A 25,317-nucleotide genomic window follows, 5' to 3' on the forward strand; every position below is an offset into this window, starting at 1 on the left:
AGTGACTGTCTCCCTCCAACCCTGCACCAGTGCTCTGCCTCCTGAGTGTATTTCCGGTTTCGAGGTGGGGTGAGGACTCCAGATGGGGCAGTGTCCTGTGAGGGGAAGGTAAGACCGGTCTGGGTTTTTCTTCATCCCTTTCATTTTTTCCTCCTCTTACTTAATATCCTACCGAGAAGGCGCAGCATCAGTGAAAGCTGATGTAAATATTAATAAGATGCGATGGACACATTCCCGCCTGTGTGGTCCGGGCAGAGCACTCTCTCTGTCTCTGTGGTCGAAGTCTAGGATTTTAATCCTGGACTTGAAATGAGGACACCTCCCTAAAAGAAACCTTGGCAGAGACGTATCTTGAATGCATAGTCCACGTCTCTGCACATGCGTAGTAGTAGGAGCACCAGCGACAGAAAATGGGAGCGTCCTGGGAGGCCTGACACATGCGCAGGACACCGACCCCAACTGGCCAATTGCAAGCCCAGAAGGCCGCACGCACCCTGGGCTCTAAGTGACCCTTGCGGGTCTACCAGCGTATACCTGCGCACTGGCTGCCAGGCGGAGGCACCAGAGGCCTCCTCTTGCGCAGGACAGGAACTACGCACTCTCCCTCTCTATCCTACTGGAATGGCAAGGCAGGGGTGCACTACGCATGCGTGCTGCGGAAGTCCCGCCCCCGCGAGCGTGCGGTCCAATCATCCCCAGAGGGGTGAAAGGCGCTGCAGCTGCCAGCCGGGTGGAAATGGCGGGAAAGCTGGGGCCTTCGAACGCGGAGTCAATGGCAGCCGTGGACAGGGCCGAGCAGGCCGGAGGTAATGGCGTGGAGAAGGCGAGGTACTCCTCCCGAACTGGGCTTGAGAGCAGGCTCAGGGGACCGGGTTTTAGCTTGTCCCCGGGCGTCGGCCGCCGGCCGCCGGGGCGGGAGGCGTGTCCCGCTTACTCGAGGTCGAAGTGACGTTTTTATTGTGAGAAACTTCAGCTATTCTACAAAGAGGAGGAAATAACCACCCACAGTCCCACCACCTAGACCTAACTCATTTTACTTTTATCATTCGATCGAGTTTTTGCTGAAGCAATTTAAAGTAGTCAACTGACATCCCTTAATTTGTTTCCTAAGAATTTCCGTAGGACATTTTCCTCACCCATCCACACCTAAAGGAATGAATAATTCCCCAGTATCTTTCTGTTACAACCAGCCCATTTCCAAATTTTCCTGTTTACTCCAAAATGGCTCTCACAAGTGGATCCCCGCCCCCCCACAACTGGGGTCCCGGCTTGTCGAGAAGCTCAGTGTCACCTAGTGGTCCGGCCCCCACAGCACACCCTTTCTCTTCTTCCTGTCACTCACCAGTTGAGTAATGGCTCATGCCTTACCTCAGGGGAAAGGAGGCGTATGGCAGTTCCTTTAAATTGTACATAAATTCAGAAATCCCAGCCCAGCAAAGAGAAAAAAAATGAAAAATTCTCCCCCAGCAATAATCCACCCATAGAGGGATATGCTAGTGGATATTTTGTGGGGGGGATTAAATTTACACAAAAGTGGAGAGAATTGTACAATAACTCCCACACAGCGCCACTCAGCAAATAGTGTCTCTGCCATGTTACTCACATTTCCATTGTCCACCCTCCACAAGTTAAAATGCTTTGTCAACTGAGTGGTGATCACACCCTTCAGACTTAGAACAGTGTTTGCTTGGCATACAGCAGGTGCTCCGTAGTGTTTTTACAAAATAAATGTTTGAATAATGAAGTAAGTTTAGCACAGGGCATGGCACCCAGTGACAGCCTTGTCTATGGACAAGAGAAGATAAACAAGACAGATGGATAGATACCCCTATTATTAACCATCTACAGTGATCACCACTGTGCTAAAGAAACCTTTTAGTATTAATGTTTCAGGTTCCTCAAGCTGGTATATATGGATGAAGATTTAATAAACTTCAACAATGGAAGAAATTTAAAGGACATAAGATTCCATTTTCAGTCCATCAGATTGTTTCAAAAGGGCAGGGGTGCTATCTAGTGTCACAGGGCTTCCCATATACCATGTTGGTAGGAAAAACAGGGGGTAAAGACTTTTCAAGAGCCCATCAGGCAGGACTTTTAGCATTTGAATAATTTGTTCCCCTTTTCAGTCACCTTCCTAGGGAATCACACAAAGCACACAGATGCGTGTACCAAATACAGTTCCTGGAACCTCGCTGAAGATAGCAAAACAGGGAGAGAAGAGCTAAATCCAGGTATACACATGTACAGCATGAAATACCTATGCAGTAAATTTCTAAAATGAGAAAGAAATTTGAAGTTAAATTTATTGAACTTAATTTTTTACATTATTAGATATATTTATAATTGAAACAGATTAAACTTTAAATATATTTTTATGAGAAAAAAACAAGTTGGAAAAATTGTGCTAATTGTAGCCCAGTGTCTATTTCACCGGAAAATGTCTGACAGCTGTGTTCCTAATTGGTGACACTGGAGAGGGGATTTGGATCTGGGGGTTGGTACGGAAGTGAAGGGAATTTTTGAATGTTATTGTTTGATTTTTCTATTACAGAAATGTGGGTAGGACTTGGGTTTTTTAATGGAAAGGAGAAAGAAAGGGGAATTTTAAAATAGTATTTGAGGATCAGATATTAATATTTAACACTTAATTTTTTTGATCGGAGTGTATACTGTGAGAGTTTTCTTGTACTTTGGAACTTCACACTGGAGTACTAAAGGGTAATGTGACACTTAGTGTGCATCTTATTTTCAAGGTTCAAATATTAAACGGAAGGGGCTCATACTATACAGTTGTTGGTTTTTGATTTATAAAATTGTGGTAACATAATTAGAATAAAATTTGCCATTTTAACCGTTTATAAGTGAACAATCCAGTGGCATTAATTACTTGTACAACCATCACCATCATGCATTACCAAAACATGTTCATCACCCCAAGTGGAAACTCTACCCAATGAAAATAACTGTTCATTTCCCCTTCCTCCATCCCCTGGTAATCTCCAATCTATTTTCTGTCTCTATGATTTTGCTTATTCCAGATATTTCATATAAGTAAAATCATACAGTATTTATTCTTTTATGTCTGACTTATTTAATTTAGCATAATATTTTCAGGTTTCAACATGTTGTGACATGTATAAGAACTTAATTCCTTTTTATGGCCAAATAATATTCCATCCTATGTATATACCACATTTTGTTTATCGTTTCATCTGATGATGGACACTTGGGTAGTTTCCACCTTTTAGCTATTGTGAATAATACTGTTATAAATACAAATATCTGTTCAAGTCCTTGTTTTCAGTTCTTTGGGATATATACCTTGGAATGGAATTGATAGGTCTTATGATAATTCTTTAACTTTTCTTTTTTAATGTCTTTTTTATTTTTAAAGAAGCTATAGATTACAAAAATGTTACATCAAAAATACAGGGAATTCCCATATACCCCACCCCTCCCCTCCCACACACTTTTCCACATTAACATCTTTCATTAGTGTGGCACATCCATTGCAATTGATGGGCACATACTAAAGCAAATGTATAATAGCCTGTATCATCATTGCAGTGTTGTGCAGGACAATTCCAGTGTCCCCAAAATGCCCCCATGTTGCACCTATTCATTTTTCTCCTGAAGAACCGCCAACTGTTTTCTACAGTGGCTGCAACATTTTGTACTCCCACCAGCATCACATGAAGGTCCTAATTTACATCCTCCAGTCACATCCAAGATTTCTTATTTTTCATGTCTTGAATACCAGCCATTCTAGTAGGTGTGAAGTAGTATCTCATTGTGGTTTCAGTTTGCATTTCCCTGATGATTAATGATGCTGAACACCTTTTCATGTGCTTAATGGCCATTTTTATATCTTTCCTGAAAAATATCTGTTCAAGTCCTTTGCATATTTTTAAATTGGGTCGTTTGTCTTTTTATCACACTGTAGGAGTTTTTATATATCCTTATCAGATCTATGACTTGCAACTACTTTCTTGTATTCTCAAGGCAGTTTTCAATTTCTTGATACTGCTCTTTGATGCACAGAAGTTTTTAATTTTTTAAAAGTAAACTTTGTTTCAAATTCAAAAGATAAAATAACAGACAAAAGGCAGTTTAAGAAGTTATTACAAAAAATTCTACCCAAGAATTCTTATGTAATCCTAAAAACAAACTCAGTTGTTTTTCCAGTGTTCAGAAAGATATACAGATGAGCAGATTCATTAAACGATATGATCAAAATGAAGAAAATTAAAAAATGCTTAATCATGTTCCTATCACATAAAACTAAACTGCATATTCTTTTTTTTTACCTTTAACATTGATACAGTTCCTTCTTTGCCTTTGCTGCAAAAGTACTAATATTATTGTTAACTATAGTCTATGAGTTATATTAGCTATATTTTTCCCATGTATGGCCATATTCTTAACACCTTGTAGAACATTCCTGTATTTATATTATTAACAACAATCCTTACTACCACTAAAATCACTGTTATACAGTCCCTAGATTATTCTCCAGCTGCCTCCAACTAACATTAACCTCCCTAGATTACCTGTTTCAGCCACAATCACATCCATAAATCAGCAGGGTTTGCTAAACTCATTATAATGTGCTACCAGAAATTCTATACATTACCATAAATTTTTGATTGACCTTAATAACATTCTACATATATCCAGCATCACCTTCCCCTTCAACCCACATTCCATCTTCCACCAACCAGTACTCCATAGTACAATTCCATAAGTCTACTAACACTTTTTAAAATTAGTTAATAGATCACGAAGAACATTACATTAAAAAACTTAAGAGGTTCCTATATAACCCATTCCCCACCCCCATCCATTTTTGTAAATTGTATTACTTTGAAGATATATACATCTCAAAAAATGTTACATTAAAAAACATAATGTTACATTAAAAAACATAAGAGGTGACCATGAGGTGCAGCAATGCCCAGAGATGTACTCACCAAATGCAATGGATGTGTCATGATGATGGGGGAGGGTATTGCTGTGGGGGGAGTGGTGGGGTGGGGGTGGTGGGGGTGAATGGAGACCTCATATTTTTTTAATGTAATATTTTTAAAAAATGAATTAAAAAAATAAATTAAAAAAATAAAAATAAAAAATGTAAGAGGTTCCCATATACCCCCCACCTCCCTACCCCACCCCTCCCACACCAACAACCTCCTTCATCATTGTGGCATAATCATCACACTCAGTGAACGTATTTTGGAGCACTGCTGCACTACATGGATAATAGTTTACCCTATAGTTCACACTCTCCCCCAGTACATTCAGTGGGTTATGGCAGATTATATAAAGCCCAGCATCTGACCCTGCAATATCATTTAGGACAACTCAAAGTCCCAAAAATGCCCCCACATCACATCTCTTCTTCCATATCAGACCGTGCAAAATTCATCATGTTGTGACTGGCTTACTTCATTCAACATTGTGTCCTCAAGGTTCCTCCATGCTGTCCTGTGCTTCTCCCCTTCATTTCTTCTTACAATGAATAGTATTACATCATGTGTATATGCCATATTTTGTTTATTCAATTGTTGATGGGTACTTAGGTTGTTTCAATCTTTTGGCAATTGTGAATAATGCCTCTGTGAATATCAGTGTGTAAATATCTGTTCACATCTTTGCTTTCAGTTCTTCTGAATATATTCTGAGTAAAGGGAGTGCCAGATCATATCGCAGTTCTAAATTTAGCTTCCTGAGAAACTGCCAAAACTGTCTTCCACAGACTGTGCACCATTGTACACTCCCACCAACAGTGAAGGAGTGTTCTTATTTCTCCACATCTTCTCCACATTTTCCTCTCTTTTTAAAAAAAATAATAGCCTTTCCATAAGGCATGAAATGATGTCTCATAGTTTTGATCTGCATTTCTCTAATGGCTAGTGATGCTGAGTGTCTTTTCATGTGCCTTTTGGCCATTTTTATTTCCTCTTTGGAAAAGTGGCTATTCAAGTCTTTTGCCCTTTTTTAAATTGGGTTGCTTATCTTTTTTTTTTTTAAGATGTATTTTATTTGTTTTTCCCCACCCCCTCCTTATTTGCACTTGCTGTGTCTGTTTGTCTTCCTTGTTTCTTTAGGAGGCACTAGGTACCAAACTTGGGATCTCCAATGTGGGAGGGAGGCACCTACTCACTTGAGCCACCTGTTTCCTGCTTTACTGTGCCTCTCATTATGTTTTTCTTCTTATGTCTCTTGTTGTGTCATCTTGTTGTGTCATCTTGCTGTGCCTGCCTATTGTACTAGCTTGCTGTCTTTATTTATTTTTTTATTGACTTTGTAATAATATTACATTAAAAATATATATATGTGAGGTCCCATTCAACCCCACCCCCCCACCCCCCCTCTCCCCCCCCAACAACACTCGTTCCCATCATCATGACACATCCATTGGACTTGGTAAGTACATCTCTGGGCACCTCTGCACCTCATAGACAATGGTCCACATCATGGCCCATACTCTCCTCCATTCCATCCAGTGGGCCCTGTGAGGATTTACAATGTCCGGTGATTACCTCTGAGGCACCATCCAGGGCAGCTCCATGTCCCAAAGACGCCTCCACCTCTCATCTCTTCCTGCCTTTCCCCATACCCATCGTCCACCATGTCCACTTTTCCCAATTCAATGCCACCTCTTCTATGTGGACATTGGATTGGTTGTGTCCATTGCACCTCTATGTCAAGAGGAGGCTCAGATTCCACATGGATGCTGGATGCAATCCTCCCATTTTCAGTTGTAATCACTCTAGGCTCCATGGTGTGGTGATTGTCCTTCTTCAACTCCATCTTAGCTGAGTGTGGTAAGTCCAATAAATCAGATTGTAGGTGCTGGAGTCTGTTGAGGCTCAGGACCTAGCTATCACATTGTCAGTCCAGAGATTCAAATCCCCTAAATATATCTTAAACCCCAACATTAACTGCACCTCCAGCACATTGCTTGCTGTCTTTAGAAAGCACCAGGAACTCAAGTACAGACCTCCAATGTGGTAGGTGGGAAATCGCTTGAGCCACATTTGCTTCCCTGGGTTGCTTATCTTTTTCTTGTTGAGTTGTATGATGATCTCTTTATATAACATGGAGATTAAAGCCTGGTCGGATATGTGGTTTCTGAAGAATTTTTCCCACTGAGTTGACTTACTTTTCACCTTCTTAATCATTCAGAATCATTTGGAACACAAAAGTGTTCCATTGTAAGGAAGTCCCACTGGTCTACATTTTCTTTCATTGCTCATGCTTTCGGTGTAAGGTCTAAGAAACCACCACCTACCACAAGATCATGAATATATTTCCCTACATTTCTTTCTAGGAGTTTTATAGTTCTAGTTTTTAAATTTTGGTCCTTGATCCATTCTGAGTTAATTTTTTATAAAGTGTGTGATATGAATATCCAGTTCTCCCAGCACCATTTATTGAATAGGCTGTTTGGACCCAGCTGAGTGAGTTTGAGAGCCTTGTCAAAAATTACTTGACCATAGATATGAGGGTCTATTTCTGACCTCTTGATTCAATTCCATTGGTCAATCTGTTTATTTTTATGCCAGTACCATGCTGGTTTTTTACCATTATAGCTTAATAATACGTTTGAAGTTGGGAAGTGAGACCCCCAACTTCATTCTTCTTTTTAGAGGTATTTTTGGCTGTTCAGGCGCCCCTGCCCTTCCAGATAAATTTGATAATTGGCTTTTTCAATTCTACAAAGAAGTCTTTTGGAATTTTTATCAGAATTTCATTGAATCTGTAGATCAATTTGGGTAGAATAGACATCTTACTATTTAGTCTTCCAACCTGTGAACATGGATTATGCATTTATTTAGATCATCTTTGGGTTCTTTTAGCAATGTTTTATAGTTTTCTGAATACAGGTCCTTTATGTCCTTGGTTAAGTTTATTCCTAAATATTTGGTTCTTTTAGTCGCTATTGTAAATGGATTTGATTTTTTTTTTCTTACTTCCTTGTCAGGTTACTCAATAATATATAGAAAAAGTATTGATTATTGCATATTAATCTTGTATACCATCACTTTACTGAAATTATTAGTTCTAGTAGTTTTGTGTGTGTGTTGTTATTTTTTTAGGAATTTCTAAATACAGGATCATACTGTCAGTGAATAGTGAAGGTTTTTACTTCTTCCTTTCCTATTTGGATGCCTTTTTTTTAATGTTTAAAAATTCACTTTGCTTAGATGTATGAATTAATCATGAAATTATGCAGAGTAATTATAGTGGCATTTTTCCATTGATCATTAGGAAATTCATAGAATAGTTAGGATATAATAAACAGATCAGAGAATATGAAGGTCAGTGTAATTTGTGGTAATTTTAGCATGATTTAGTAAAGATTGAGTCTCCCAGGATAAAATAATATTTTTCATTACATGAAGTTAACTTACTTGGAATTGGGAACCAAAAGGCCTATATCTCTCACTATCAGCCAACCCCAGTCCAATTCACAAATCCAGAAGTTTCAAAATCTCTTGATAACATGCCAAATTAAAGATAGATGGTCATAAGATTTGCACATACTCAAAACCTTCAAAGAGGTTAGAGTAGCCCCTTGTTTAAAAGAATCCAAAACCAAGGGCTCTAGTCGTGTTATTTCTTCCTGCTGTTCTGCCTTCATTTCAGTGGAAGAAAAAGTCCTAATGGTGTGTCTTGAAACCCTAAACAGGATAGTAAACCGCATGCCTTCACTTCACTATATTTTTAAATGAGCTTTTGTATGCTAACCTATTTTAACAGTAAGACATTGGGCCCTGTCTATTTGGATGACTTTTGTTTCTTTTTTCTTGCTAATGTCTCTAGCTACAACATCTAGCACAATGTTGAATAATAGTGGTGATAGTGGGCATCCTTGTCTTATTCCCAATCTCAGTAGGAAAGTTTTCAGACTTTCACAGTTGAGTACAATGCTAGCTATGGGTTTTTCATGTATGCACTTTACCATGTTGAGAAAGCTTCCTTCTAGCCCTTTCAGAAATTTTTTTTTAATCAAGAAAGGATGCTGCGTTTTGTCAAATGCCTTTTCTGCATGTATTGAGATAGTCATGTGATTTTTTTCCTTCAGTTTATTAATGTAGTGTATTACACTGATTTTCTTAAGTTGAACCACCCTTGTATATCTGGTATAACGCCCACTTGATCATGATGTATAATTTTTTTTAAGTGTGTTTTTGGATTTTGTTAGCAAGTACTTTGTTGAGGCTTTTTCCATGTATATTCATTAGAGAAATTGGTCTATAATTTTGTTTTTTTCCTAATATCTTTATTTGGCTTTGATAGTAGGGTGATATTGGCTTCATAGAATGAGTTTGGTAGTGTTCCTTTGTTGTGGGAAACTGGCTTACCTGTTCCTTATTGTAAATGTTACACCTGTTCTATTGTAGATGTCGCAGTTGTCCCCTGTTATTATAGATGATGTCGCTGTTCTAATAGCAAACAGCTGCTTGGTAGTTTCCAGCAAACTAGGGTCGAGGCTCTCAGTTCCAGAAGCTGTGAGTCCCCTGGTCCCATCTTTATCTCCTCTCTTGTGTTTCTCTCTGTCCTTTATTTTGTAAAGTTCTGCATTGCCTTCCCTTCGAGCCAATCCACTGAGCTGATTGCGGCAACTAGTGCCCAACATGGAGCACAAAAGGAAAAAGGCTCACAGCATTTCTTCCTGCTCAGTTTTTTGGGAAGACTTTGAGCAAGGTTGGTATTAGATCATCTTTAAATGATTGGTAGAATTCACCTGTGAAGCCATCTGATCCTGTGCTTTTCATTTTTGGAAGTTTTTTGATGACAGTTTCAATTTCTTTACTTGTGATTGGTTTGTTGAGGTCTTCTGTTTCTTCTAGGGTCACTGTGTTGTTCATGTGTTTCTAGGCATTTGTCCATTTCATCAATGTTGTCTAGTTTGTTGGAATACAATTGTTCATAGTCTTATCTTATGATCTCTCTTATTTCTCCTGGGTCAGTGGTAATATTCCCCTTCTCATTTCTGATTTTATTTATTGCATCTTCCCTTTTTTTTTTCTTTGTTAATCTAGCTAAAGGTTTGTTGATTTTATTGATCATCTCTAAGAACCAACTATTAGGTCTGTTGATTATCTCTTATTATTTTTTATTCTGCATTTAACTTATTTCTACTCTGATCTTTATTTATTTTCCTTCTTCTTGCTTTGGGATTGGTTTTCTGCTCTTTTTCTAGTTGCTCCAGGGGGGGCAGTTAGGTCTTTGATTTTAGATATTTCTTCTTTTTTAATATAAGCAGTGAGGACTATGAATTTCCCTTTCATCTCTGCCTTTACTGTATCCCATACTTTTTTTTTAGCAAAATTTTAACTGTCCTTTTTAAGATACATAGATCACCCAAAATGTTACTGTAAAAAATATAAGAGGTTCCCATATGCCCCACTCCCCACCCTCCCACTCCTCCCACATCAACAACCTCTTTGGAATACATTTTGGAGCACTGCTACACCACATGGATTATAGTTTTACTTATGTTTTACATTGTAGTTTACACTCTTCCCCCAGTCAATTCAGTGCATTCTTCCCTCTCCCTGCCCTCAGCAATTCCCATGGCCACTGTTTCCATATTCCCATAGGTTTTTATATGTTTTGTTCTCATTTTCACTCATCTTGAGGAATTTACTGATTTCTCTTGCAATTTCTTCTTCAATCCACTAATTATTTGCATGTTGTTTAATCTCCATATATTTGTGAATTTTCCATTTTTCTGCCTGTTATTAATTTCTAACTTTATTCCATATGATCAGAGAAAGTGCTTTGTATTATTTCGATGTCTTCTAATTTATTGAGATCTGACTTATGTCCCAGTATATCCTGGAGAAAGATCCATGAGCACTTGAGAAGAATGTATATCCTGCTGTTTTGTGGTGTGATGCTCTATAAATGTCTATTAGGAGTAGATTGTTTATCATATAATTCAAGCTTTCTGTTTCCTTATTTATCCCCTATCCAAATGTTCTAGCCAATGCTGAGAGTAGTATGTATTTCTCCCTTTAGATTTGCCAGTGTGTGTTTCATGTATTTTGGGGCACCTAAGTTGGGTGCATAATTATTTATTATTGTAATTTTTTTCTTGGTGAATTGTACCTTTTATTAAAATATAGTGACTGTGATGGTTAGGCTATTGTGTCAACTCAGCCAGGTAATTGTGTCCAGTTGTTTGGTCAAGCAAGCACTGGGCTAACTGTAATACAAGGGCATTTATGGACTTCAGTCACCATTGACTTTACTGCAGTGGTAAATCATAGATAGCTGGCTATAATTACATCAATCAGGGAGATTGCCATCAGCAATGAGTGACATTTAACCCAATCACTTGAATCCCTTAAAAGGGGAAGTGATTCCAGCATTGAGAGAGAATTTCCCAGCTCATCTTTGGATCACCAGCATCTCCCAGAACTCACCAAGAATCTTCATTGGACTTTCATCAGAGCTGCTGGTTGTAGTCTGCCTGTAGAACCTGGACTTGTGCATCCCCACGGCTAAATGAGAGACTCTGATAAATCCCTTACTATCGACAGATATCCCTTGTTGATTCTGTTTCCCTAGAGAACCCTGACTAATACAGTATCCTTCTTCATCTCTTATAACTGTTTTGCATTTAAAATCTATTTTATCCAATATTAGTATCACTACTCCAGATCTTTTTTTGATTACTATTTGCATGGAATATCTTTTTCCAACCTTTCACTTTCAGCCTGATTGTATCCTTGCATCTAAGGCTAGATTCTTGTAGACAACAAATAGATGGCTCATGTTTTTTAAAATCAATTCCATTGATTGGGGAGTTTAATCCATTAATATTCAGTGTTACTACTGTAAAGGCATTACTTCATCCATTTATCCTTTGGCTTTCTGTTGTCATATCTTACTATTGTCTGTCTTTTAACCCTTTCAGTTTCTCTTAATTATAATCTTCATTTCTACACTCTTCTCCAGGCCTCTTGCCTTTGTCTTTTCCTTTCAGGCTGTAACATACCTTTTAATATCTCTTATAGATCTGCTCTTGTTAAAAAACTCTCCCTGTTTTTATTTGTCTATGAAAACTTTAAACTCGCCTTCATTTCTGAAGGACAGTTTTGCTGGATTAAGAATTCTTGGCTGGCAGTTTTCTTCTTTCAATACCTTAAATGTATGGTTCCACTGCCTTCTTGCCTCTATAGTTTCTGAAGAGATCAGCACTTAGCCTTATTGAGTGATACATTGATCCCTTTTAAGTGATACATTGTTTTTCTCTTGCTGCTCTCAGAATCCTCTTTATCTCCAGTATTTGACATTCCAAACAGTAGATGTCTCAGCTTAGGTCTATCTGGATTTATCATGTTTGGTGTATGTTGTCTTGCTTGTATATTGATATTCTTGTCTTTCATAAGGGTTGGGAAGTTTTTGGTCAATATTTCCTCAAATATTCTTTCTACCCCTCTTGCATGCTCTTCTTCTGGGGTGCCTTTAACGCATATGTTTGTGCATTTCATGTTGTCAATTCAATTCCCTGAGACCCTGTTGAATTTTTTTATTCCCTTTTTTTCTGTCCTATATTTTCAAGTTCAAATTTTTGTCTTCAAATATACACTATTTCAGTTTTCTAGCATTTTAAATCTGCTGTTATGTGCCTCTAATGTATTTTTTTAGGAGGTACCAGGAATTGAACCCAGGACCTTCTACATGGGAAGTAGGCAGAAACCACTAAGCTACATCCACTCCCTTCTAATGTATTTTTTAATCTCATCCATTGTGTGTTTTATTCTCATAAACTCTGTAACTTTTTTGCATGCTTTCCAGTTATTGTTTATGCTCACACAATAACATCTTAATATCCTTTAACTCTTTAGTCTTATTTTTCTTCATCTTCTTAAATTGATTCGGGAGATTTTGTGGATATCATTGATTAGTTATCTTAAATCCTGTGTCCCATCTGGATTCTAGGTTTGTTCCTTTGACTGGGCTATATCTTCCAGCTTCTTAGTATGGCTTGTTATTTTTTGTCATTATCTAAGCATTTGATTTTGTTGATTTTACTCTATTGATCAATTTCTCTCTCTTGCCAAGTGGTGTTATTTCAAAGCTCTTCTTTGACTTTCAGTTCATTGTTTTCTAAAATTTTAATATTGCCCTGTTTACCTTATCAAAACAGGGGCACAAAGCACCTCCAGGGCCATAGACAAGATCTGTGGTGCCTGGGAAAGAAAAGGGAGAGACAAGCCTTGTCTTCCTTCACTTTTCCAGCTGGTCAGCAGATGGCACTTCTCAGCAAACTTTTCCATGGAGTTGAATCCTTCAATTTCCACTGACTGGCTCTTCTGAACCAGTGATTTCAAAGTGGGTATAGTGGTTAAATTCACAGAAGAAAAGCTACACTCAGCCCGCAGCCGCCCCCTCCCTCTTCCCAGGGAGGAATATGTCCTTTCGTCTCTCAGTTGGCAGCTCAGCCACAGGTTTTACCAAGGCTGTTCACCTCCCAGACAGGGGCAGAGGTACTGTAACTCACTGTTTTCCCTTTGGCCCCCATCCCTCCTGAACAATGCATGTGGAACTCTGCTGTTCTGCAGACCCTCAAAAGTGAATACCTCAGATGATTTCTACATTTTCTCCATTATTTTGCAAGAGAGCCGCGCCCTGCCTGAGCTACTCCAATGCCATCTTCCTTTCCATTCCCAACGGTTTTTAATTTGATGAAATTCATCTATTTCTTCTTTTGTATTTTGTGCTTTTGATGTCACGTCTAAGAAATCACTGCCACATCCAAAGTCATAAAGATCTTCCATTATCTTCTTCTATGAGTTTTCTAGTTTTAGCTCTTATATTTATGTCCTTTATCCATTTTGAATTAAATATTGTATATGGGGAAACGGACTTTGGCCCAGTGGTTAGGGCGTCCATCTACCACATTGGAGGCCCGCGGTTCAAACCCCGGGCCTCCTTGACCCGTGTGGAGCTGGCCCATGCTCACTGCTGATGTGCGCAAGGAGTGCTGTGCCACACAGGGGTGTCCCCTGCGAAGGGGAGTCCCACGCACAAGGAGTGCACCCGTAAGGAGAACCGCCCAGCGCGAAAGAAAGTGCAGCCTGCTGAGGAATGGCGCCACCCACACTTCCCGTGCCGCTCACGACAACAGAAGCGGACAAAGAAACAAGACGCAGCAAAAAGACACAGAAAACAGACAACCGGGGGAGGGAAGGGGAATTAAATAAATAAAAATAAATCTTTAAAAAAAAAAAAAATATTGTATATGGAGTAAGGTATGGATTTTTTTTTCCCTCATTGGTATATCCAGTTTTCCCAGCACCATTTCCTAAACAGATTATTATTATTACCCCATTGAATATACTTGGCACTCTTGTCAAAAATCAGCTGGCCATAAATATCTGGGTTTATTTCTGGACTTTGAATTCTATCCCATCACTCTATATGTCTCTGCTTATGTGATTACCACATTATTTTGAATATTGTAGCTCTCTAGTAAATTTTGAAATCAGGAAGTGTGAGTCCTCTGACTTGGTTTTTCTCTTTCAAGATGGTTTTGGCTATTCTGAGTTCCTTGCAATTCCATATGAATTTTGGATTTGATATGTCCCTTAAGCCCCTTTTAATATGTTAGCATCTTTCTTTTGCTCTTTCTTTCTCCCTCAAATTTGTTAAAAGACAATCTTTTAACAAATATCAGGACAGTGAAATTTCCCATAGTCTGCATGCTGCTAATTGCATTCCCATGTCATTTAACATGTTTTTCTGCCCCTGTGTTTTATCTTAATAGTTATTTAGATCTGAAGCTTAATGAATTACAGGTTTCATTTTTGGCAAAAATCCTTAATAGGTGATACTATATTTTTTTGTCAGGTGATTCAGAATGTCTGATTATCTTTATTGTGATGTTAACAGCCATTAACAATCATTGCCTAGATCTAATCATTCATTAGGCATTTGAAATAATGGCTATATTGATTTTAAACAAATTAATATGAAATATTCCACAGAGAGGTTTTATAATAATTTTTATTTATGTGGGAAAGCTATTTGTATTTATAATATCTTATACTATTTCCTCACTAGTGCCTAGTGTGTTTTATATGATTTTTTAGCACTTTCTAATTGATCATGTTATTGCCATAGTGATTTTTTTTATTTATTGAAATTTATCACTCATACATAAACATACTTAAACAATTAATGTATACTAGTTGTGAACTTACAAAACAAACATATATAATATATAACATCAAACAAACATATAACATCTCACCCTACCACCAATAACTTGCATTGTTTTTAAACCTTTTTAGCTAATGATTAAAGAGCATTGTCAAAATATTACTACTAAACAAAGTATTTTTCCCCTAACCAATCCAATTATTACTATCTCTATATCATTTATATATGAACATACACAAATAATTAAGTGTATAGTAAATGTTATAAACTTAAAAAGCAAACATGCATAACATCATACAGGGGTCCCATACATCAACCCTCCACCAATGCCTTGCATTGTCATGAGATGTTTGTTACAAACTATGAAAGAACACTGTCAAAATCTTACTACTAATCATAGTTCTTATCTTACATTTGGTGTGTTTTTCTCCCAACCCACCCTATTATTATTTTTTAAATATTTATTTATGACAGAAGTTGTAAACTTATAACACAGTTATGCACATGTGCAGAATTCCCAAACAACACCCATCCATCAACACACCACAATGTGGTGTGTCATTTGCTACAGACAAAATAATATCATCTGATTATTGCCATGTCCATAGTGTACATTTGGCTCACATTTTCCATACTGCCTCAGTATCAACACATTACATCTTTTGCATAGATGCAAGAATATTATATTATTACTATTAACCACAGTCCATATGTCACTCCAGCTGTATTTTTCCCATGCTTCTCCACATTCCCAGCACCCTGCAGTAGTGATATACATTTGTTCTAGCTAACGAAAGACACTCTTGTATCTGTATCATCAACCACAATTCTCACTCACCTCTTGGTTTACTGTGCTATCCAGTTCCTAGATTATTCTCAAGCATTCTGTCCGTTGGCATTTAGATAACTAGACTATTATTTTCAGTCACATCCCCATTTATAAACTAGGTGTTACTCACTGTGTGTTACCATCCACTGTATACATTTCCACAATTTTACAGTAAAGCTAATTAGAACTTCTATATACATTAAACATCAGTAGTCCACTCAGTCTTTCTCTTATCTACTTTAAGAATTCACTACCTACCCTAGGTCTTGAAGATATTTTCCAGTAATTTCTTTTAGAAGTTTTATGGTTCTTGTTTTATTTTTAGTTTTTTGATCCATTTTGAGTTAATTTTTGGATAAGGTGTGAGATAGGGGTCCTCTCTCCTTTCAGCTATGGATGTCCAATTCTTTCAGCACCATTTGTTGAGTGGATTGTTCTGCCTGAGCTGTGTGAGTTTGACAGGCTAGTCAAAAATCACTTGACCATACCTGTGAGGGTCTGTTTCTGAACCATAAATTTGGTTCCATTGGTCTATTGTATCTGTCTTTATGCCAGTACCATGTTGTTTTTACCACTGTAGGTAGGTGCTATGATTTAAGGTCTGGAGATGAGGGTTCACTTTTCCTTTTTATGATGTTTCTGGCTATTCAGGACTCCTTACCCTTCCAAATAAATTTAATGATCATGTTTTCAATTTTTTCTTTAATGCTGGTGCAATTTTTATTGGTATTGCATTAAATCTATATATCAATTTGAGTAGAATTGACATCTTAATGATATTTAGTCTTACAGTCCATGAGCATGTTCTTCCAGTTATTTAGGGCTTTTTTGATTTGTTTAACATTGAGTTGCAGTCTTTTGAATACAAATGCTTTACATCATTGGTTAAGTTTATTCATGACTATTTGAGTTTTACCTGTCATATTTTATTTTCACCACTCTTTTGACACTTCGTTACTTTTATTGATATAATCTTCATTTCTACACTCTCTTCTAGGCTCCTCTCTCCTGTCTTTTCTTTTCAGGCTCTAGCATACCCTTAGTATTTCCTGAAATTCTGGTCTCTTGCTTACAAATTCTCTCAGTTTCTGTTTATCTATGAATATTCTAATTTCACCCTCATTTTTGAAAGACATTCTTGTTGGATATAAGATTCTTGGCTGGAAATTTTCTCCTGTAGTATCTTAAATATATCAGACCACTGTCTTCTTGACCTCCATGGTTTCTGGTGAGAAATCAGCACTTAATCTTATTGGATATCCCTTATGTTATGCATTGCTTTTCTTTTGCTGTTCTCAGAGTTCGCTCTCTCTTTGGCCTTTGACATTCTGATAAGTATGTGACTTGGAGTTGGTCTATTTGGATTTTTTCAGATGGGAGTACGTTGTGCTTCTTGGACAGGGATATCTATGTCCAACAATAGGGTTGGGGAATTTTCTACCATTATTTCTTTAAATATTCCTTCTGCCCCTTTTCCTTCTCTTCTCCTGGTACACCCATAATATGTATGTTTACACACCTTTTGCTGTCATTTAGTTCCCTGAGACCTTGTTCAATTTTTTCCATTCTTTTCTTCATCTGTTCTTTTATATGTTCACTTTCAGAGACCATTTCTTCAAGCTCACCAATCCTTTCTTCAGCCTCCTCTAATCTGCTATTATATGATTCCAGTGTATTTTTTAATTTCATTGATTGCACCTCTCATTCCCATAAGATGTGCTATTTTTCTATGTATGCTTTCAGATTCTTCTTTGTGCACATCCAATGTCTTCTTAATATCCTTAATCTCTTTAGCCATCTATTGAATTTATTAAGATCTGTTTGAATATCTATAATTAGTTGTCTCAACTCCTTTATGTCATCTCAAGGCTTATTTTGTTCCTTTAACTGGGCCATAGCTTCCTCTTTCTTGGTGTGGATTGTAATTTGTTGGTGTCTTCACATCTGGCTTACTAGAGTATTTTTTCTGGGTCTAGTTTTTCTCTCTAGTTTAGGACTTCCTATTGTTTCTCCCTTGTTGGTTATGCAGTAGGAGCCAAGTGTGTAGTTGGTGCTATAAGCTGTGGAGGCTCAAGCTGCCCTCATTGCACCAGGGACCAATGAAGCTTCTTCCAACTTTCTCCTTTGCCAGGGGTAGGGACAGAGCCACAACTATGTGGAATAACCCACGTGCATGCCTAGACTATAGTTGCCCAGAGAGACTGATGGAGGTTCACATCCCTTTCTCCTCTACCTGGGGCAGGGATGGAATTGCAGGTGTGGGCAGCAGTCTCTGCGGTGCAGGTCCTAAGATGACTGCAGTTGCCCTGGTAGACTTCTGATTTTCAGTCTATGCCAGCCAAAGTTCCCTGCAGTTCCCTGTATAGGCTGGTGCAGGGCTCCTCAGCCTCCTCCCTGCCAGAGGTGGTGCTGAAATCTAGGGGGTCTGCAGGCAGATCTGCTGGAAAGAAACTGTCAGCTCCACTTCCCCTAAGGCTGGGGACGGAGTCAGAATGGTGGCTATTGGCCTTTTTCTGTCTTGGGCTGGTTTCTCACCGCAGCTGTTCCCAGGGTTATCTCTTAGCCATCTAAGTCTTCCAATCAGTAGCTGAAATCAGCAGCAAACCATCTTCTCCTCCCCTGTTTCTGGGAAATGGAGCTTCCAATTCCAGCCACAGAACAGCTCCTGGGGCAGCTTGTGCCACCAGAGTAGGATAATCACTGGCCTCCATGGCTGGCCAGTAATTTCCTGGAGAGGCTGATGCAGGTCCCTGCAGCTTCCTCCCTGCTAGAGGTGACACTGGAGCCTGGGCTAGGCCTGCAATATGATCTGGATGGGAAGAAGCCGGTGCCCACCAGCACTGGGATTTTCAGTCCACCTCGCTTTCCAGGCATGGAGTTAAGATGGCAGCTCCTAGACTCTTTCTGACTTGGACAGGCTCAAACCTTAGCTGTTCTCAGGATCATACTGTAGCCCACTGAATTTCCTCATCATAGCTGAAATTGGTGCCCAGCCATCTCTTCCTTCCCAGTTTTGGTGAAGTGGAGCTTTCAATTCTAGCCGCGGAATGGCTCCCAAGGTGAATTATGCCTCTAGTGGAGGATGGGCACAGGCTTCCATGGCGTGGAGCACTCTTCGTACCAGTCTTCTCTGCAGACGGGCAGTCTCTTCCTTCCACTCCCCTAAGGACATTGCAGGATGCTCTTCTGGCCTCCTGGAGCTCCAAACAGGTGCTTCAGCTAGCTCCACAGAACTCTGGGTGTTTACTAATTGCCCTGTAGCAGAAGCTGACTCTAGGAGCTCCTTAGTCTGGTTCCATCTTGCTGGTTCCTCCAGTTATAGTGATTTTTGACTCTTTGTTTCTCGTTTTTTATACCCTCCATTTTTTCCCTTGTATTATGACATTGATAAGCTTCAACACAACGTTGAACAGCATCAGCAGTGAGAATGCACCCCTTGCCTTAACCCTGAGTTTTATTAAGGGGATATCTGTGGTATCATTTCAACCTGTAGGGAATAGCTGACCTTCAAAGGGCCCTGAATCACTCTAGTGCCCTGCCCACCTCAGGACAAGGACCAGGAGCACCACTCTGGCTAGAGATCTGCCCTCAGGCCTTTTACTCTGAATGGATTCTGAAATTTTTGGTTTTGTTTCCACAGGGCAGGCCAAGACCTCTAAGAAAATTGAAGACTTGATGGAAATGGTGAAAAAACTACAGAAAGGTCATGTGTCTCTTCTGTTCCTCCATGTCTGATGCACAGCCTGGGGTTTGGGGTCAGGCAGACATGGATTTAATTCCAGGCCCCACAGTTCACAATGTTGGAAAATTATCCCATTCACTTTCTTTTTAATTTAAGATTTAATTCTTTGAACTAACAATATGACTCCATGGTTCAAAAGTAAAGAAGTATGAGGGAATAGAAGGCAAAAAGTTTCCCTAAAACTCTTGTCTCAGCTCCCTTCTTGGCCATCTCGTTGTTCTCAGATGCCTTCAGAATTAAATTGAGATGCCTTCACCCTCAGCCGCTTCCCTCCGCCTCACTACTGTTTTCTTCTTGCTCACTGGGCAGGCACACTCCCACCTCAGGGAGGGCCTTCGCACCCCTGCCTGGAGAGCTGCAGGGCCTGCTCCCCTCAGTTGGTCTGGGCCTTCAAGAGGCCTTTCCATGCCTGAAGGAATACTTCCCATTCCTTCACTCTTCAACCCCTAATTCACTGTATTTCTCCTAATAGCAGTTCCACAGTGATCTTTATGTCTGTTTCCTGAATACTCCGCCCAGAATATAAACCCCTTGAGGGCCCCACACAGTGTCTGCTTATGGTTGAATGAAAGCAGCAGAGACATAGAGCTAGCGCCAACCCACCTCTGCTTGCTTTGTACCACCAGTCATCTGTCACCTCTGCTCAGTCTCCTTTCCTTCCTGCAGTAGGAAGTCTAGAACCTCGGGTTGAGGTCCTGATTAACCGGATTAACGAGGTTCAACAAGGTAAGCTCAAAGACTTGGCTGCCAGCCAGCACCAACCACATGATCTGCAGGGCTTGGTGCAAAGTGAAAGTGTGGGGCACTTGTTCAAAAAGTCCTAGGAATTTGAAGACAAGTATAGGAGAGTATTAAACCAAGCACAGGGCCCTTTTAAGTGTGGTGACCTGTGTCACTGAATACTCATGAAGTTGGCACTGGTGCCAGTTGAGCCCAGCAGTAAGGCCTGGGCTTTGGAATCCCCTTTTTCTCCTCTGAAAAATTGGGCCCCTCCAGGTTTGCATGAAGACAAATGTGAAATATCCCAGTTCACAAGGGAATAGCCAGGCTGGTAGGTGCACTAATACAATGTCCGTCCTTGTGCTTTTTGGCCCAGCAAAAAAGAAGGCCAGTGAGGAGCTGGGAGAGGCCCGGGCACTCTGGGAAGCTCTGCAGAAGGAACTGGATTCATGTAAGTTTGGAAGGGGGCCTCCAGAGGTCCCCACAATGTCTTGTGCTTCCCCCAACCCAATCTTTGGGAGACTCAGGGTCCTTGCTATGGCCCAGAGACCCAGCAGGGGCCCCTGCCTCCTCTGAAGACTCACTGCCTGCCAGTCTCCCCATTTCCCACTTGGCTTGTCGGAGTTTTTCTGAAACACCCTCGGAGCACACTTCCAACTCGGGCCCTTTGCTGGGCTGTTCCCTCTGTCTAGGACATTCTTTCCCCCAGATAATCTGGACAGCCAGCTTTCTGTTGTCTCATAGACTTTCAACTCTCATGCCCCCTTCTCAGAGGCTTTCCATGGTCATCCTATCTGAAACCTGCACCCTGCTCTGACCTTGTCACATGCCTCTTAACTATTTGATTTGTCCCTTCATTGTTCTTATATACATGTGATTTGCTTGTACTTATTTATTTCTCTACCCTTCATGTAAAAGTGCAATCCACAGAGTCCTCATAACACCATTTGTAAATGTCAGAGCCCTCTGATGCTTGTGGGAATGTGGGCGCACAAGAGTGGAGGGGCTTGCCTTGTGGTGTCTACATTTGGGGTTAGGGATAGGGGCGTACCAAACCTCCATTGTGACCTGAGCACAGCACCTGTGTAACCAGGGGTGTAGTGGGTGGTCTCTGATGCCTGAACATGTCACTGTGTTTTCCAGTGAATGGAGAGAAGGTCCGCCTGGAGGAGATCTTGAACAAAAAGCAAGGTATTTGCAGCTACTGGTCTCTGCTTTTGCCTTTGCCACTCCACATCAGCCCACACTCTATGCAGTTGGAGAAACCTGAGCCAGGTTCCAACCCTCCGGTGGCTCCCATCAGAATTGCAATAAACTTGTTTCCCACAAGACCTCACACGATCTGCCCAAACCTGAGGCCCTTGGCGTGCTCTCACAAAGCTCCTTGGCTCCTCTCCCTGCAGAAACACTCAGGATCCTTCGGTTACACTGCCAGGAGAAAGAAAGTGAGTCACAGAGGTAAGAGGTTGCCAAGCCTTGGCCTGCGCTACCCTTTCATTTCAGTAAAGGAGAGAAAGGGAAATAACCCTCAGACCACACTCCTCATTTTTTCCCTCTGTAAGTGGAGAGGCCAGACAAGTGTGTTCCTCACTCAGCTCCAACGTTAGGCAGTGGTGTTAAGGGAAACTCATTCACTGGTATAACCATTCATTAGCTAGTTTATCAATTAAATTTCGTTCGATACCTTTTACTCTATATTATCCAGGTCCTCAGCTGTCTATTCACTTATCTGTCTCTCCATTCATTTAGGCTTCCAGCCAGCTATCCTGTCTACCACCAACCAATCCATCCACCTACACATCACCCACCCCCACCCACCCATTTATCCAATTCTTCATCCATTTACCGAAGTCTCACTTATCTGTCCATCCAACCACGTGTCTATTCCCTCTGCTTTCATCCATTATCTTTCCATGCATCGCTCCATCTCCCAAATCCTCATGTAGCTCATTTTTGTGATCAGAGACCCCAAGATCTGGCACAGAGATTGGAACTGTTTGGGAAATCTGATGAATTGACACACATGTACTTAACCATGACCACATTGACTTCCCAGTCCCCATCACAATAATTCCAGAAAGCCAGTGCTCATGCCACTCCCCCACCCCACCATGTTACAAAGAACAAAACTGGGAGCCCAGGAGGTAAGACACTGGGGCTCCAGTGGAGTGGCAAAGCAGGACTCAAAGCCAGGCCTGCAGAATCCGTTCCAAAAAACCATTCCAAAAGTCCACACATGGACTTCTAGGGAAAGCAGCCCTTGCCCGGTAGAGGATAAGAGGGGTGGGGTCTCAACAGCATTCACAGAAGGAAGCACAAGCTTCTCATATCCGGCCCTTCCTCAGCCCACTCCTGGGGGATCCATTCAGAGAACATAACTAAGGACTGCCCTGTCCCTCCCCAGGAAGCATACCATGTTACAAGAGTGCAAGGAGCGAATTTCTGGCCTGGATTCCCAGATCATGCAAGAGAAGAATAAACAGAGGCAGCTGAGGTGAGCTCCAGTGCCCAGGGCCTGGGGGACAGAGACTGGGCTGTCGTGTCAGGGAAGGTGGCCACAGGCATTACCGTGTGAGCTGAGGCTTGGAGAGCCAGGCAGGCAAGGAGCCCCAGCTGGCCTGGGGGGAGCGTCGTCAGCCCCTCATCCTTTGTTCTTGGCCCCAGGTTGGATTTCGAGGAACAGTTGGAGTTACTGATGAGTCAGCACAAGGACCTTTCAGAATTCCATGTGAGTCACGATTGGTCGTTGCCACTCACCCAGAACTGCTCCTGCACGCCTTCTCAATCTTCCCTAAAGGTTTCTAGAAAACCTGCTGCTTAGGCCCAAAACTATGGGGTCATCCTTGACCCCACCCTCCTTTTGCCTACCACACCTAGGTCCTGAGTGAGCCCTGGTGGGGCTCGCTAAAATGGGCCAGAATCCAGTCACTTAACCACCGTCACTGCCAGCCACTGTCACCTCAGCAGTCCATAGGAACCCTGACAAAACCAAGGTCAGGTCGTTCATATGCCCAGGTCTGTGGAAAATGTCTGGGACCGTCACAGTGGAGAACGACCAGGCTTGTCTTTGTTTTCCTGGGCTTCTTTTCACGTTGGGAAGGGACACCATATACCAAACCAGAAGGCGGAGAGAGCTGGCAGTGTCAGGAGAGGGTGCCACAGTGTGGGGCTGGGAACCAAGCTCTGATGAAATGATTCCTAGCATTTGCAGGATTCCCTGGTATAAAAACTCCACCAGGGCACGGGCACTTGGGAAGTTCCTGAATATTAACAGGCCACATAAGCTTCTCCAGCGCAGCACCTCCCGGCCCAGGGACCCGCCCGTGCCAAGGCCGAGCTGGAAGGCCTGACAGGATGGAGGAACGGGGAGGGAGCACGTGGGCGGTGGGGCCCGCCGAGCTGGCGGGGGGCGGTGGGCAGCCTCCTCTCTGTCCCCGCAGAGGCCTGAGCGGCTGGCGCGGGAGATCGGCAGCCTGGCCAGCAGCAAGGAGCAGCTGCTCAAGGAAGGTGAGGCCCGGAGGGTGGGCGGCCTGACCTTCCCGAACTGGCCCCGACCTGCCTGCCCTCTCCCGCCGCAGAGAAGCTGGTGCGGGTGAAGCTGGAGGACGTGAAGCTTCGGCTGCGCGCCCTGTGCGGACCCGAGGGTCCCGCCCCCATCGCGGAGGGGCTCTTTCTCCGCAGCCCGGAGGCTGCGGCCGCCGTGTAAGACGCGGGCCCAGGGAAGGGGCAGAGGGCGCTGCTGGCTGGGGCGCCGACGGTGTCCCCCACGCCCCGCAGGCAGCTGTTCGAGGAGGAGAACCTGAAGGCCGCGGAGCTCCTGGAGGCCTCCCGGCGGCGCCACCAACAGCTGCAGCAGAGGCGCCAGCAGCTGCAGGAGAAGCGGCAGAGGTGGGCGTGGGCAGCGGGGCCTAGCCCCCATTCCCTACGGGAGACATGGTTTTGGGGTTCGCCCATCCCTCCCCGCCTTCGGTGCCTCTTCTGGGCAGGGTCCTTACCCCCGAGAGCGGATAAGGCCGTCCAGGCTTTGCACTCTCTCCTTCCTCTCCGCGTCTACGCTCTCCTGCCTCACCTCCGGTCCAGGCTGAAAGACGAACTGGAGAAGCGCGGCGTGCAGATGCCTTCCCAAGCCCAGAGCGCACAAGAGGAAGGGGTGGGTGCAGGACAAATGGCGAGCATGGAGGGGTGGAGTAGGGAGGGAGGGGCGTGCAGGGAGCAGGGCGGACCCCCCAGGGGTAGGGCAAGAGGGTAGCAAGGGGTCTGTGGTGAAGGGCGCTCGCTGAGGGGGCACTGCCTGGACAGAGGCGCCGGGCCTGCACGGCACGGTGCTGTCTGGCAGTGGGGACAGGCCGAAGGAGGTGTGGACAAGTGCACACTACATTACGGACCCTGCCCCCGTTTCTCCCGGCTGCAGCGCCTCCCACAGGCCAAACCCAACCTCCGAGCCCGAGAGGAGGAAGAGCTGCGGCCACCCCCGGAAGAGGGCCTGCAGGCCTAGGCCAGACATGTCATGCTCCCGCTCTCCACTTTGTTCCACGGGTCTGTGGGAAATAAAGGCAGTGTTCACACGTCCCGTGGCTGAGTCTGTGCTAGTGGAGGGATGGGAGTCGGGCCCAAGACCCTGGTCCCTGCGAGGCAAAAGCCTTGGTCTGACTCCACCCAGCTGAGCTGGAGGAGACCAGCACTCAAGTAATGCTTGAGGACAAAGTGAGGTATTACTGAATGTCAAAACTGCCTGGCCCCACGGTTTCACCGCACTGGCTTCCTGGATGCCCCAACCCACCCTCATCTCTAGAACTTGACATGCAGTTCTGGGCCCCCTGGCAGAGTGAGGCATGTA

General features: G+C 42.3%; 1 protein-coding gene and 1 long non-coding RNA gene across 2 annotated transcripts in view; one reads left to right on the forward strand and one right to left on the reverse strand.

Annotated features, from left to right (window-relative positions):
• LOC111767373 (uncharacterized) overlaps positions 1-25,317 on the reverse strand; it is a 111,655-nt gene that overhangs the window by 35,211 nt on the left and 51,127 nt on the right. The gene's annotated exons all lie outside the window — the stretch shown is intronic.
• Positions 715-25,048, forward strand: SYCE1 (synaptonemal complex central element protein 1). The gene is made up of 14 exons (XM_058298069.1): positions 715-806; positions 2,130-2,234; positions 19,659-19,721; positions 20,427-20,486; positions 20,857-20,931; positions 21,624-21,671; positions 21,884-21,938; positions 22,885-22,974; positions 23,145-23,208; positions 23,921-23,987; positions 24,059-24,182; positions 24,258-24,368; positions 24,561-24,630; positions 24,892-25,048. Exons 1-14 carry the CDS (start codon positions 737-739, stop codon positions 24,973-24,975), a joined length of 1,086 nt encoding a protein of 361 aa, XP_058154052.1. The 5' UTR covers positions 715-736; the 3' UTR covers positions 24,976-25,048.

The sequence above is a fragment of the Dasypus novemcinctus genome, chromosome 6 (genome assembly GCF_030445035.2).
Source record: "Dasypus novemcinctus isolate mDasNov1 chromosome 6, mDasNov1.1.hap2, whole genome shotgun sequence".
NCBI lineage: Eukaryota > Metazoa > Chordata > Mammalia > Cingulata > Dasypodidae > Dasypus > Dasypus novemcinctus.